The 15,027-nt window shown below is 40.0% G+C and overlaps 1 protein-coding gene across 3 annotated transcripts; it reads right to left on the bottom strand.

The window, feature by feature from the left end:
- Positions 1 to 1,735: 1,735 nt before the first annotated feature.
- LOC306865930 (schwannomin-interacting protein 1-like) lies at positions 1,736 to 14,884 on the bottom strand. Of its 3 annotated transcripts, XM_079410788.1 has the most exons (9): positions 14,537 to 14,833; positions 11,978 to 12,050; positions 4,954 to 5,026; positions 4,401 to 4,627; positions 4,195 to 4,328; positions 4,030 to 4,117; positions 3,820 to 3,933; positions 2,764 to 2,881; positions 1,736 to 2,576 (listed from the first exon to the last, which is right to left on the bottom strand). In XM_079410788.1, the coding sequence occupies exons 4-9, from the start codon at positions 4,590 to 4,592 to the stop codon at positions 2,476 to 2,478; spliced, it is 747 nt and encodes a 248-aa protein (XP_079266914.1). In that variant the 5' UTR covers positions 4,593 to 4,627; positions 4,954 to 5,026; positions 11,978 to 12,050; positions 14,537 to 14,833; the 3' UTR covers positions 1,736 to 2,475. The 3 variants fall into 3 exon arrangements, with proteins under 3 accessions (XP_079266914.1, XP_079266913.1, XP_079266912.1); XM_079410787.1 differs by lacking the exon at positions 11,978 to 12,050 and having other exon boundaries at positions 14,537 to 14,884; XM_079410786.1 differs by lacking the exons at positions 4,954 to 5,026; positions 11,978 to 12,050 and having other exon boundaries at positions 1,878 to 2,576; positions 14,537 to 14,866.
- Positions 14,885 to 15,027: the final 143 nt, after the last annotated feature.

The raw sequence follows: 15,027 nt of genomic DNA, 5'->3' as shown, positions 1-15,027 counted from the left end.
TGTGTACTACAGAGGCAGTTTTGGTATTACAATATCATGTGTCCTTGCAGGTATGTTCCAGTAAATAATTAATTCCCATTCATTCAGACAAGAAATGCTGAGTGGAAACCCAATCCAGCGTGCAGTTCAACACAAAACCATCCATATCGATTATAAACACCTTGATTTGATTATTAAAAGTTAGAAAATGTAAACTAGAAGAAATGTTATAGTATTATTAGAGATTGAAAATGACTGGATAGGTCATCCTTATTCATTTAAAGTAATTTTCTTTTTATAGTATTAAAGCAAAGTTTGTTCTGATACACATAGACCATGGAAAGTAGATCTAAATGAAATATCTTACCTGCTTAAAGGTCAAGAAAAAAGGTAACTTGAATGTGCAGCCAAAATGCATTCATTTCTTCACGCATTTGATAAAAGGTCAGGACGAAAAGTTCTGTACTTTTTGCTGCACTTCTTGAACTACGGTCTCTGTGTACAAATTACTTTCTCAGTTTGATATCCAGATCTGCTAGGTTTTACTAATCAGTTCTCAATCAGTAATTCTGTGTGCTTTCCTTTTTTCTCTCTGGTCTCTGTGCCCTCTCTCGCTCCCTCGCCGTTCACTGTGCATGAATGGTCAGTCAGCTGAGCTGCATGCAGTTGAGTACATTTATGTACAGCAACCTAACGGAAACACACAGGTCATTATGTGAAGCATACCAGGGCTAAAAAGTTTTGTCTTGTGAACCCCCATAACCCTCACCAGTAACACTCAATTAGTCATTCATTAACATCAAACTAAATGTGTTTTCTATTAACTCATATTTTGCGGTTTATAATATTGCATTATCATTAATGGAACAGTTGACCCAGAAATTAAAATTTGCTGAAAATGTACTCACCATCCGAGATGTAGATCGTAATTTGTTTCTTCATTGAAACAGATTTTGAGAAATTTAGCATTACATCACTAGCTCACCAATTGATTCTCTGCAGTGAATGGGTGCCATCAGAATGAGAGCCCAAACAGCTGATAAAAACATAATAATCCACGCAACTCCAGCCCATCAGTAAAGCTGTATTAAAGCAAAAGGCTGCATGTATGTAAGAAACAAATAATTTAAAGCATTTTAATTTTATACCATCACTTCTGGATTATTGTGATGTTTTTATCAGCTGTTTGAACTCTCATTCTGACGGCACCCATTCACTGCAGAGGATCCATCGGTTTGCAAGTGATGAAGTCCACTATTAACATTTCGTGAAGTTTAACAAATCCATCATAAAGGAGATTTAACTTTAAACTCTCTCACATCTGACCAAAATACAAATCCATAATAACACTTTTTCCAATGAAAAAGTTCACCCCCTGCAGTCATATCGCATCAAAATGAATCAACATTTTTAGACTGTTTTGGCTTGTAAACAGTGCTTCATCTGTGTATATTTCTCTCCTGATTCAGATGAGACAACTTTTTCATTGAAGAAATCAATATTATGGATAGAGGACCCGTATTTTAGCCGGAAACAACAGTGTGAAGTTTATGTGGATTATTGTGGTACTTTTATCAGCTATTTGGACTCTCATTCTGATGGCACCCATTCACTACAGAGGATCAATTGGTGAGCAAGTGAGTTAATGCTACATTTCTCCAAATCTGTTCAGACGAAGAAAAACCTATCTACATCTTGGATCGAGTAAATTTTCAGCAATTTTTCATTTTTCAAACTGTATTCATACAAATGTATAAATATGTGCATTATTTTATTTATTTTTTCATTAAAAATAAGTTGAAAAAATACAACAACATTCATTTTTTGACTTCAATCTCTAATTCTTTTCTGGGATTTTTGAGGCACCCTCAAGAAGGTGTTCTGAAAAACCACAAAAGGACCTTAAGCATCTTTTAATGCAGAGTATTTATGGTATAACTGCTTTTCCATTTCCACAAAAAAGGCTCATTAGACTGTGTATAAAATATAAAATAAATGATTTATTAAATTATTGTGAATATTTAGCACTGAGATATACTTCATTCTTATGTATAAGTTTAATACACAGGAAAGTTGTAAGGCACATTCATATAACAGCAAAATGCACATTTACTGTATATTTTCATGACGATTACATATAATGTATTTCAACGGAATGCTTAAAGTAACTGATGATTAATACATCACAGTTATTGATCACATATGGCTTAATATATTCTCAATTTATGGAAGCAAAAGCAAAATTAAACCGTAAGTGACGTATGAATCAGAGCCATTAGAGTTTGTTATAAGGCACTTTTTCCACAATAAAACTTGTGACTATAATAAATGTGACTCACATTTTAACAAAAGTTTCTTTGAGGGCTACATTTCTTCAAGAACAAACAGGATATTCTGGCCTATGTTAGTCCACGGGATGAGTAACAGTAAATTACTGCTTTCAGAAAGTGCCAACGTTAAACTGCAGTTACGCAGTGTTCCAAACAAAAAGATCGTTCATAATGATGTCATATCCTGTACATCCAGAAGCAAAGCATCTTGCTTAGTCCGAAGGTGGTCCCGTACTACGAGATGTTTCACCAACTCTGAGCTCAAATCTAAAAGCACGAATCAAATTAGCGCATGAGTAAAAAAATCAATGACATTTTAAAAGTGCAAAAACATTTTAGAAAAGAGTTTAAAGCAGAATGAAAACTGCATGACATTTATGAGTTGTATTATTGACTGAAAATGTCATTGCTGCAGTTCAGTGACTGCAAATTGTATCACTGAGGAAAAAGATACCTTGAATGTCCTCATTCAGCGAGGCCCTGAGCGCATTCAGCTGCAGTAAAGAGCATGTCTGCAGATCACTAAGGCTAAGAATCTTTCTCCTTATGTTCATGCTACTGTGGGTGGTTTGCTGAAAATAGAACAAAAATATGCAAAAATTAAATATCAGTGAAATGACCACCAAGACAGTCACACAAAAAACCCCCACACTGGATTAAGTTCAGATAACACTGAAATCGTACACTCCTTTGCCTTAAAGGCACAGAGTACAACAGTAACATTCCAGAAGTAAAATCCCCTTGATGCACACACACACACATACATATATATATATAGTATTTTTTAAGTAAATTAATGTTTATTTCAGTAAGAATGCATTCAATTGATCAAAATTGAAAAAATGTATCCAAAATATTAAGCAGCACTGATAATAAGAAAGTACCAAATCAGCATTAGAATGATTTCTGAAGGATCATGTGACACTGAAGATTGTAGTAATGATGCTGAAAATGTAGCTTTGCCATCATTACAAACCAATGCAATTACATAAAATATATTAAAATGGGAACCAGCTTTTTGAAATTGTAATAATATTTCACAATATTACTGTTTTTACTGTAATTTTGATCAAATAAATACAGCATTGATGTACATACTTTATAATTACTCTTTTTTTTTTTTTTTCATATTACAGATATATAATTTTATACTTGAGAAGTTTGTAATGTTGTGAATCATCCCAGAGATGGGTGGTTTGGTTCATTACAGGAGCTTTTTATAGAAGAATCCATGTGGAGAAAATGAAAGGGAAAAATACTGGAAACAAGACTGCTTTTCTGCCATCATTTACTTTATTCTGTGGAACCCAAAAGTAGATATCTTGAATGACACTTTTATGTTGTTTTTGAATCAATTTTGAAACTTGAAAGCTTCAGTCCCCATTACAAACTCCGTTTTTGTTGTGTAATTTCATGTATAAATCACCCATCGCATTCTCCTTTTGTGTTTCACAGAAGAAAGACAGCCATGCAAGACTGCTGAGTGAACTGTGTCTTTGAAACCTCTCACCTCTTTCTCCTTCTGTTCGGCCCATAGCTTGTCTCTGAGAGTCCTGAGTGCTGCTTTTACTTCCTGTTTTAGCCCCCGAGAGCAACTCCCACGTACCTCTGCCTCACATGAGCTCTGAGGATAACAAAAACCTAATGCTTTTCGCAACCTCATAAATCATGACCTGAGATACAACTCAGAGAACCTACTATCACGACTCTCTGCACCCACCTCTTTGCTAGATGCTCCTTCGTCATCCTCCTCCTCACTCTCACTGTTGTTGATGAAACACAACTGAAGGTTTTTAGGACTATTAAACCTGAAGGATGGAAACACATAGAACACATTAAACAGAACAAGGTAGCTAAAGATTATGAACATGCACATGTGAATTACCGTGACGATATGACAGGGACACGGCAGGGACTGTAGTCGTTCTCATCCGCCCATGGCTCCCAATGGCGTGAATGGTGTTTTGATTCTGTCCAGCATCCATCAAGTATTCTGTCTCGCTCTGATAAACCTAGACTCTGAAAGATAATGAGGTCTTTAATAATATTTTTTAAAATATAAATAAATATAAATTCCAGGTAAAATGTTACCTCTGCTTTTTTCCTTCTGTCCTCTTCCTGCCTTTCTAGCTCTGCAATTCGCAAACTTAAATCTTCCCATTGCATGATTGGTAGGTCGTGATCACCCAGGGGGGACTCCTCGCTTTGAGTCCCCTGGCCCGAGGGTGATGGGTCATCAGTGATCCTCTCATAATGCCTGTCGCTGTCTGGATTCTTCTCCATTCGTTGGAGAGTGATGCTTGTCAAGCATAGACAGGCTAAAAGCACATGCAAAATTGTAGATATTATAAAATATAAAGATATAAAAAATAATAAAATAATTTCCAAAACCTTCATAAATCTAAACAAAAAAATATTTTGAGGAGGGGAAAAAACATCCAGGGTAACTCAACAAAATGAGTGTGTTTTCTAGTCGGAAAAGGTGATTTTAAAAGCAAATATTTTTTAAAGATGTTCTTTAAGAAATGTTTTTAAGTGATAATATAATATGTAAAAAAGCCCATGTTCAGTTTATGTTCATTTATTATAAGGGCTGTGCCGCTATTATGTTGGTCATTGATTTGAATGTGGAGGCGTGGCTTACCTCAGCGCGCGCGCGAGAGCGGATCGTTTTTTCGGTTTGGATCCTGAGGGAAGTTCAAGTCCTGCAATCTTCCCTGAAAGGCAGTAATATAAGACCAATTAAAATCTCTTTCTGCAGCGCCTTCACTTTGTGAACTGCAGGAAAGAATCTTTGTGGTCTTCATTGGCAACGGATGGTATTAAACTTCGTGCTGAAGTTTCCTTGGTGACGATTCTTGAATGTGCGTCATTGAAGATTGTGAGTTACATTTGAGTATTCATTATATTATTATTGTCACGTATTCACTGTTCAGCTTGATGTATGGCTGCTACATTATAATTTATGTTATGCGAGAGTGTGGTTACCTGATTGTGTGTATGTTAATAATGGCATACGTAATCAACCATTATAGAGTTGTAACATCTCAGCGGGTCTGCCGTGTTAATGGCATATCTATACAATTTTCTGTTACTGATTACCTTATTTGTTTATTGTAGAACCACATTTGAGAGTCATACATCGAGTGATACACATCCTAGGTCTACTTGCATTTATTGTCACAGAGGATTCATCTGAGGGTCTGAGACGACAGCTTCACATCACTGATAGGTTGCATTTCGAAGAGACTAACACGGACTCTTGTAATAATTATTTTCACTGACGAATCACAGACCAGCTGTATCCTTGAAATTCAACTCTGTTGAAATAATTCATTGTGTATTTGTTTATTATATTGCGTAGGCCTACGCTCTTCATATGTACATTTTATTTACATTTGTGTGATCCTTTGACTGTACATATGTACACATTGTATTTGATTTGTTATTCAACCTTATTAAAGTAAAATAGTACAACATAGTAAGTCTACCTGCTCTTCATTACTCTCGTAGTCATTGGACATCAAGATGTGGTAATCGACCCTCTGAAACGGTTGGCATCGTATTAGTAATTAGTGCAATACAGTTCCCTTTCTACATTTAATGGTCCTTCGAGCCGGATGCTTTAACCGTCTCAGCGATGATGTCCAGACTCAGAGAGGGAATGATAGAGGATGAGGTGGTAAGGCCACGCAGAATTACTCGTCAGCCGTTGTATCTTCAGGACTATGAGGTTAGTTATCCTCAGAGGCAACTCACATTTGCAGATGAGCAGGTCAATACGGTAATGAATGCCGATATTCTCTCATGTATTCGTGAAATGAGAGAGGAGAGTAAGCAGCTGCGGCAAGATGTGAAACGTATTTCAGATATAATCGCTAGTTCTCCTGTGTCAGCTCCACTACAGGTTTCATCACCCTCACGGCAATCACCTAGTGCGGGAAATGAGGTATCTTCTACACCAATGGATACAAGTATGTTGGCCTCACATCAGGATGATCGAAATCCAGGTCAATCTGAGTATGTGCCGTTGGCGCCTCCTAGGGATGATTCTTTGCATGCACGTCGTGATGGTTATCAAGATCTTATTGAAGATCTTACTAATCGTCTAAAAAGAGTAGGTGGACTGAGTGGTAGCCAATTACATTCAGGTCAGTCAACACCTCAGTATACTGAACCTCCTCATTGGGTGAATGACTCACCGCCACACGTTCCTGGCCGAACTGCTAAAGTTCGTGGTTTGCAGCAGAGTCAGTTGAATCCTCCTTATTGGCAGTATGATGATGACATGTTGTTGCAGTCCCATCCGTCATCTTACCCCCCTCGTGTTTTTGGTCGTGCTCCTGCAGATGCACATACTTGTCATTCGCATTCAGAGTATCGGCCCATTAGAAATCTTCATGATACATACTATGGGGACCAAGTGCACACCTTGCAAGGAACTGCCTTAGCTGACCGTTCTAGTCCTCCATTTCAACGTGATCTTAAAACTGAGAACTATCCTGGCAACGAACGGCTATATCCGTTTGATCGTTCATATCCAGTTTCGGATCAAGATCTTAACCGTTCTTTGCACACGCTGCCAGTGCAATATCGTGGGCCTACACCAACAATCCCAAATTTCATTCATGATGACCCACGAGAGTTCGCCAGACTTAAGCTCGCTTTAGGCAACGTACTGCCTGACGACGCTTCTGAATCTTTTAAGTTTCAAATATTAATGGATCATTTGAAATTGGAAGATGCTTTACTTGTTGCAGATTCTTACAGTCACAGTCGTTTTCCCTTTAGTGACACTATGCGAGCTCTTACCGACATGTATGGGCAACCGCATCAGCTGGCATTGCAGCGGATCACCAGTTTGATGGATGGACCCACAATTAAGAGTGGAGATGTAAAGGCATTCAAGGGATTCGCTCTTCGTGTGCGGGCATTAGTGGGAATGTTGAATCAGTTGGGTAGCCCAGGTTGGACTGAGTTGAAGTGCGGTTCTCATGTATCTCGCCTCTTAGCTAAGTTACCTTATGACCTAAGAGCCAACTTTAAGAGATTTGTTAACCCTCTTCAGACTCCGATTCCTACTTTGCTTGACTTGGCAGATTGGCTTGAATATGAGGTTCGCGTGCAGGTGGAGGGAACCCAGTACAGCTCATACCCTGATTATGAGAAACATGCCCCCCGCAAAGACAAGAAGTATGGTTTCCCACCTCGAAAACTGACTACCGTTCTGCATGGAGGCGAGCATAAGGGAGAGTCAGTAGAGAACTCAAAGACAGTGTCAGTGTCCTCAGATAGGATGCAGGAGAAGCCCAAAAGATATTGTCCGTTCTGCGATACCATCCAGCATTACATGAATCAGTGTTCAAATTTTAAGCTTTTGAACAAGGAGCAGGTTGAGGATTGGATCAAAATGAGCCGTAGATGCTGGAGATGCGGCCGAAGTCATCAGACCTCAAAGTGTACATTGAAAGCAAAGTGCAAGAAATGCGATAGAAAACATCTTGAAGTTCTTCATGATGTTAATGCCAGCACAGATTCAAGTGGGAAAGGCAACATCAAAGAGTCAGAGGGCATAGGTCCCGTGAGTTCCACTTCTCAGACCTTGTATCTTGACCGTTCTACAAGCGGAAAGCAGGTGTTGCTTAAATTGAGTCGAGTTGTGATTCAGAATGGAGACAAGTCGCTAGAGACCTACGCTGTACTGGACGACGGTTCAGAGCGAACGATTCTGCTGCATGAGGCCGCTCAGCGTTTGGGCCTTCAAGGTACAGTTGAAGATCTAGCTCTTCGTACTGTGAGGCATGAGGTTCACACCATACGGGGAAGTTCGGTGTCCTTTTCTATAGCTCCAGCTTCGCAACCTGACAGATCATTTCAAATTCATGGAGCCTTTACAGCCAAGGACCTAGGTCTTGTCCAGCATACTTATCCCATCACTGACCTGCAGCAAAAGTATCGCTATCTTAGAGACCTTCCCTTGGACGATATCAATCAAGCTCAACCATTAGTGCTTATCGGTTCAGACTACCCACATTTGATCACGCCGGTGGAGCCAGTGATATTGGGGCCCAAAGGTGGACCAGCAGCTGTGCATACGAGACTTGGGTGGACATTGCAAGGTCCATCAAGGTTTCTTCGCCCTTGTCTTCAGCCACAGGAATGTCTCTTTGTTTCTTGTGTGACACCAGATTCTGACCTCTTTAACCAGGTTGAAAAGCTGTGGAAACTGGACGTTTTGCCTTATCGATCCGATAAGGTGGTCACACGCTCGCGTCAAGATTCAGAAGCCATCCGCATTCTGGAAGAAAAGACCATCAGAGTTAGTGTGGATGGAGTCAATCGATACGCTACCCCATTACTCTGGAAAGAGTCACTTCCCCCGTTGAATGCACCAAAGGAAGCTGTCCTGGCTCTCCTATGTAGCACGGAGAGACGGTTATCCAGAGAACCACAAAGGGCCGCCACTTATAATGCTGAAATTCAGAAGTTGCTGCAGGCAGGCTACGTCTCCCCACTATCATCCAAGGAGTGTGAATTGAGTCCTCATTCGTGGTACATACCACACCATATGGTCCATCATAATGGTAAGGACCGTATTGTATTCAATTGCTCCTTTGAGTTCCAAGGCCAGTCTCTGAATGAGTATCTCTTACCTGGGCCTACTCTCGGGGCAAGCTTGTTGGGAGTTCTCCTCCGTTTCAGGGAGCACCCTGTAGCTGTTTGTAGCGATGTGCGAGGCATGTTTCATCAAGTCCGTCTCCTTGATGAGGACAAGCCTTTCCTCCGATTTCTGTGGCGTAATGGCAATACTGCTGAGCCTCCAACAATCTATCAGTGGGAAGTTTTGCCCTTTGGAACCACCTGTAGCCCCTGTTGTGCTACATTTGCCCTTCAGTTGCAAGTAGGGAATTACCTTGAACCAACAGATGAGGTACGTCAAACTGTTGAACACAGTTTTTATGTAGACAACTGTCTAAAAAGTGTACCAAACGAAGAACAGGCCGAGAAACTAGTACACAGATTACAGCACCAACTAATGGAGGGTGGATTTGAGTTGCGACAATGGGCCAGTAATGTTCCTACAGTCATTAACCACTTCCCGTCTGAGCTAAAATCAAAGAGCAGTGAGATCTGGATTAACCAAGAGACAGCCAATCCTCAAGAGCGTACCCTCGGACTGATATGGCACTGCAAATCTGATACTTTGTGCTACAAACCATACCAGAAAGAGGAAGGTGAAACCACTATGCGTAAGATTTACCGCACACTCGCAAAGCAATACGATCCCCTTGGGTATCTGATTCCTTTCACTACAAGGGCTAAGATCATTGTGCAATTGCTCTGGGGCAAAAAACGAGGCTGGGATGACCCTTGCCTTCCTGCTGAGTTACTGACTGCTTGGCAACAATGGGAGAATGAGCTCCCTCAGCTATCAGAGATATCTCAACCCAGATGTTACAGCTCCAGCATACAGAATGCAGTCAAGAGCCGCAGTATTCATGTATTCTGCGATGCTTCTGAGAAAGCTTATGGCTCTGTTGCGTACTTAAGTACCGAGGACGATCAGAACAATATCGAGGTAGCCTTTTTGGCCGCAAGATCCAGAGTCGCGCCAAAGAAGCAGCTCTCCATCGCACGCTTAGAACTTTGTGCTGCAATGACAGGTGCACAGCTGGGTGCTGTATTGAAGAAAGAGCTGACCTTGGACATCCACAACGTTATGTATTGGTCCGATTCTACCACAGTCCTCACGTGGCTGCAATCTGATTCTTGCAGGTACAAAGTATTTGTTGGAGTCAGAGTCTGTGAAATACAAGAGTTGTCTGATCCAAAATCCTGGCGCTACGTTGATTTGTCAACTAATCCCGCTGATGACATCACACGAGGTTTGGCATTGACTCAACTGGCTCAAGACACTCGCTGGAGGAAGGGTCCAGCCTTCTTGATGCAATCCAGCTGCAATTGGCCAAAGGCACCTGAAGGTCAAACCCTCGATGATAGTCAGGAGCTTAAGAGACCTGTATTCAGTGGATTGATTAGCGAGACTGCAACACCTGCCCTTCCAGACTACCATCAATTCAATAGCTATCAAGAGCTATTAGAAGCCACAGTGCAGTCCCTGCATGGGGCGGCTGGTAGTAGAGAACCACCCGATGCAGATGAATTCCATGATGCAGAATTGACTCTTCTGAAGCATTGTCAAATGCAAGACTTCCCTGAAGAATTTGCCTTGCTCAAGGAAGGAAAGGCACTCCCAACCAGCAGTCGGCTGATAGGACTTGCACCTGAGTATGACAAAGATTCCAACCTGATCAGAGTTGGTGGCAGACTTAGAAGATGTGACAGCTTGGCCAAAGATGTTCTACATCCTGTGGTTTTATCTCCGACTCATCCAGTGGTGAAACTCCTCATTAAGCACTATGACACTCAACTACTTCACCCTGGTCCTGGTCGGGTGTTCGGCGAACTACGACGGAAGTTCTGGATTTTACGAGGGAGAGAGGCAGTTAAGAAACATCAGCGTTACTGCCCTGAGTGCCAAAAGTGGAGGGCTCAACCAGAAATTCCAAGGATGGCAGACATTCCACCTTCCAGCCTTAGGTTATTCAAACCTCCCTTTTATTCCACTGGGGTTGATTGTTTTGGACCCTTTACAATAAAGGTGGGTCGTCATACAGAAAAAAGATGGGGTATTCTCTATAAATGTCTCACCACTCGAGCGGTTCACCTTGATCTACTTGCTCATATGGACACTGATTCATTCTTGTTGTCCCTCAGACGCTTTATTTCACGTAGGGGAAAGCCCTATGAGCTTTTATCTGACCAGGGAACCAATTTCAAAGGTGGGAGTCGTGAATTGGAAGAAGCTTTCAGTCAGATACAACCCACTATCAGAGAACAACTAGCCAAAGAACAGATCAGGTTTCGCTTTAATCCCCCCAGTGCTCCTCACTTTGGGGGCTCCTGGGAAAGAGAAGTGAGGTCTGTGAAAACAGCCCTACGGACCACCCTGGGTGCTCAGATTGTCACTGAAGAGGTTTTGAGGACAGTATTAGTAGAGGTTGAAGGCATCTTAAATTCAAGACCTTTGGGGTATGTCTCCAGTGATGTGGCTGATCCAGATCCTGTGACTCCGAATTCATTGCTGATGGGGCGGCCTGACTCCTCATTACCTCAGGTGGTCTATCCTGAGTCTGATCTGCTCAGCCGGAAGAGATGGAGACACAGCCAGATTCTCAGTGATCACTTCTGGAAGCATTTCGTGCATGACTTTCTGCCTACCCTACAGTCACGTCAGAAATGGAATCGAGAGAGAGAGAACCTTACAGTTGGAACTGTAGTCCTTATAGCTGACGAGCAGTCACCGAGAGCGCTCTGGCGAGTTGGTACTGTTTCATCCATCATCCCTAGCTCTGATGGTAGAGTTAGAACTGCTGTTGTTAAAGTGAAAGATCATACTTACACTCGACCAGTTGCCCGATTGATTAGATTACCCGATGTACCGCAGGGCTCAGATTATACACAATAATAGATTTACTACAGGCAAATTTGTCTACCAAATTTGGGGGCGGCTGTAAAAAAGCCCATGTTCAGTTTATGTTCATTTATTATAAGGGCTGTGCCGCTATTATGTTGGTCATTGATTTGAATGTGGAGGCGTGGCTTACCTCAGCGCGCGCGCGAGAGCGGATCGTTTTTTCGGTTTGGATCCTGAGGGAAGTTCAAGTCCTGCAATCTTCCCTGAAAGGCAGTAATATAAGACCAATTAAAATCTCTTTCTGCAGCGCCTTCACTTTGTGAACTGCAGGAAAGAATCTTTGTGGTCTTCATTGGCAACGGATGGTATTAAACTTCGTGCTGAAGTTTCCTTGGTGACGATTCTTGAATGTGCGTCATTGAAGATTGTGAGTTACATTTGAGTATTCATTATATTATTATTGTCACGTATTCACTGTTCAGCTTGATGTATGGCTGCTACATTATAATTTATGTTATGCGAGAGTGTGGTTACCTGATTGTGTGTATGTTAATAATGGCATACGTAATCAACCATTATAGAGTTGTAACATCTCAGCGGGTCTGCCGTGTTAATGGCATATCTATACAATTTTCTGTTACTGATTACCTTATTTGTTTATTGTAGAACCACATTTGAGAGTCATACATCGAGTGATACACATCCTAGGTCTACTTGCATTTATTGTCACAGAGGATTCATCTGAGGGTCTGAGACGACAGCTTCACATCACTGATAGGTTGCATTTCGAAGAGACTAACACGGACTCTTGTAATAATTATTTTCACTGACGAATCACAGACCAGCTGTATCCTTGAAATTCAACTCTGTTGAAATAATTCATTGTGTATTTGTTTATTATATTGCGTAGGCCTACGCTCTTCATATGTACATTTTATTTACATTTGTGTGATCCTTTGACTGTACATATGTACACATTGTATTTGATTTGTTATTCAACCTTATTAAAGTAAAATAGTACAACATAGTAAGTCTACCTGCTCTTCATTACTCTCGTAGTCATTGGACATCAAGATGTGGTAATCGACCCTCTGAAACGGTTGGCATCGTATTAGTAATTAGTGCAATACAGTTCCCTTTCTACATAATAAGTTTATTGTGGCAATTCAAAATAAATTTTGAAAAGCTTGGGGTGGGTAATATATATATATATATATTCGAAAGTGTCTTATGCCAAGGCTACATTTATTTGATACATTAAACAGTAATATTGTGAATTATTATTTCAATTTAAATCATTCTAATAGTAGTAGTAGTATATTTTTATTTAATGCCATGTCAGCATGTTAGGCTATTTTCATGGCAAAAACAATTAAAAAAAATACAAGTATAACAAATACAAACAAACACAAGTTACATTACACAATATATTTTACATTAACATAAAAATTCTAAAACTTTTTCTGGCAAAATTATACAAAACTCTTTCAGTGACTTCATAAAAGAGTTTTCTACATTAAAAGTTGGACAGTCCAATAAATATGTGACCCTGGACCACAAAACCATAAGTCGCACGGGTATATTTGTAGCAATATCCAAAAATACATTGTATGGGTCAAAATTATTGATTTTTCTTTTATGCCAAAAATCATTAGGATATTAAGTAAAGATCATGTTCCATGACAATATTTTGTAAATTTCCTACTGTAAATATATCAAAACTTAATTTTTGATTAGTAATATGCATGGCTAAGAATTTCATTTGGACAAATTTAAAGGTGATTTTCTCAATATTTAGATTTTCTTGCACTCTCAGATTCCAGATTTTCAAATAGTTGTTTCTCGGCCAAATATTGTCTGATCCTAACAAACCATACATCAATGCTTATTTATTCAGCTTTCAGATGATGTATAAATCTCAATTTTGAAAGATTGACCCTTATGACTGGTTTTGTGGTCCATTGTCACATATGTTTGACAGAAAGGGGAATCTTGCAAAACATGCATTGAGTAGAAATCATTCTAATTTGCTGATTTGCTGTTCAAGAAACATTTCTTCTTATCATCAATAGTCAAAATAGTTGAGCTGCTTAATATCCTGTGTGTGTGTGTGGGGGGGGGGGTATACTTTTATGAATAGAAATTTTGTAACATTATAAATGTCTTATAAGTCACTTTTGGTCAATTTAATAGATTTTTGCTGAATAAAAATATTAATTTCTTTAAACGACCCAATGGACCCCAAACTTTTGAATAGTGGTGTATGTTGGGATGTAGTTGGAACAGTTTTCTAGCAAATTTAGCAATCGTAATGGGCATATTTCATAACATACTTCAGGAGAATTAGGAAACATGGCTGGGAACAGGCCAAAAGACTGAAGAGGGAAGAAAAAAAAAAACATTCACCACATTTTTTTTGTTTCTGTATACAGATACATATAAGCTAAGAAAATGAAATGAAATGACCCTTCAAGTAAGACACTAGGACATTTAATTTCACTCCAGACCTCTAAAGAAAGCCATGCTACATTAAAATTCTTGTTTTCAGAGACATGCCCAGCACACTCAAGTCACATTAAAATGAAGTAGCGTTTCTGTTTGGTTCATGACGCATGACTAATACTTTAATCTTTAAAAAGAAACCACTAAAATCGTTTTTCTATACAATTTTATACGTGACAAAGTTGGATCGTATCGTGGCTGAGCCTCCGGTTTCTGGGAGTAGGCTACATGACATGAATTCACTCACCTTTTATCGTAAAACTGATGTCGACATCGCGACTCTCAGCTAAAATTCAATGCATTTCAACATTTGACGCCGTTTAATGAATTATTTCTCACTACTTCAATCCTTCCTCTGCTGGAGAGGAAACACCCCTCTGGCTTTCCCTTTCCTCCCGCCCTCCGTCCGTGTTTCTTCAAGTATGTTTTCTTGAACCAAAAGTTTACGGCGACTTTTTATCGATGTCGATCGTCTGAACTTGTGGAGTCAGTTGCTGCAGTTCAAGTCAGAATTGCGCGTTAATGTTTTGTATAGTGTTATAGTGACAGCTGGAAGTGCAGATAAGACTGTTTGGGAAGGGTTGAGAAAGTAGGTGTCCGATTTCACATGTTTGGGAGATGAAGACTGGGAGCAGATGGGAAAGTCTGCGGGACTGTGGCGTGTTGTTCACATTGCTGATAAAAGCTGTGATGCAATGATTCAATAATGTAGAAAATCACATCCCCTTAAAACCTAAC

This window comes from Barbus barbus (assembly GCF_936440315.1).
Source record: "Barbus barbus genome assembly, chromosome: 47".
Lineage (NCBI taxonomy): Eukaryota > Metazoa > Chordata > Actinopteri > Cypriniformes > Cyprinidae > Barbus > Barbus barbus.
Note: the sequence above shows the minus strand (reverse complement) of the source record. Positions and strands in the feature narration are given on the sequence as shown.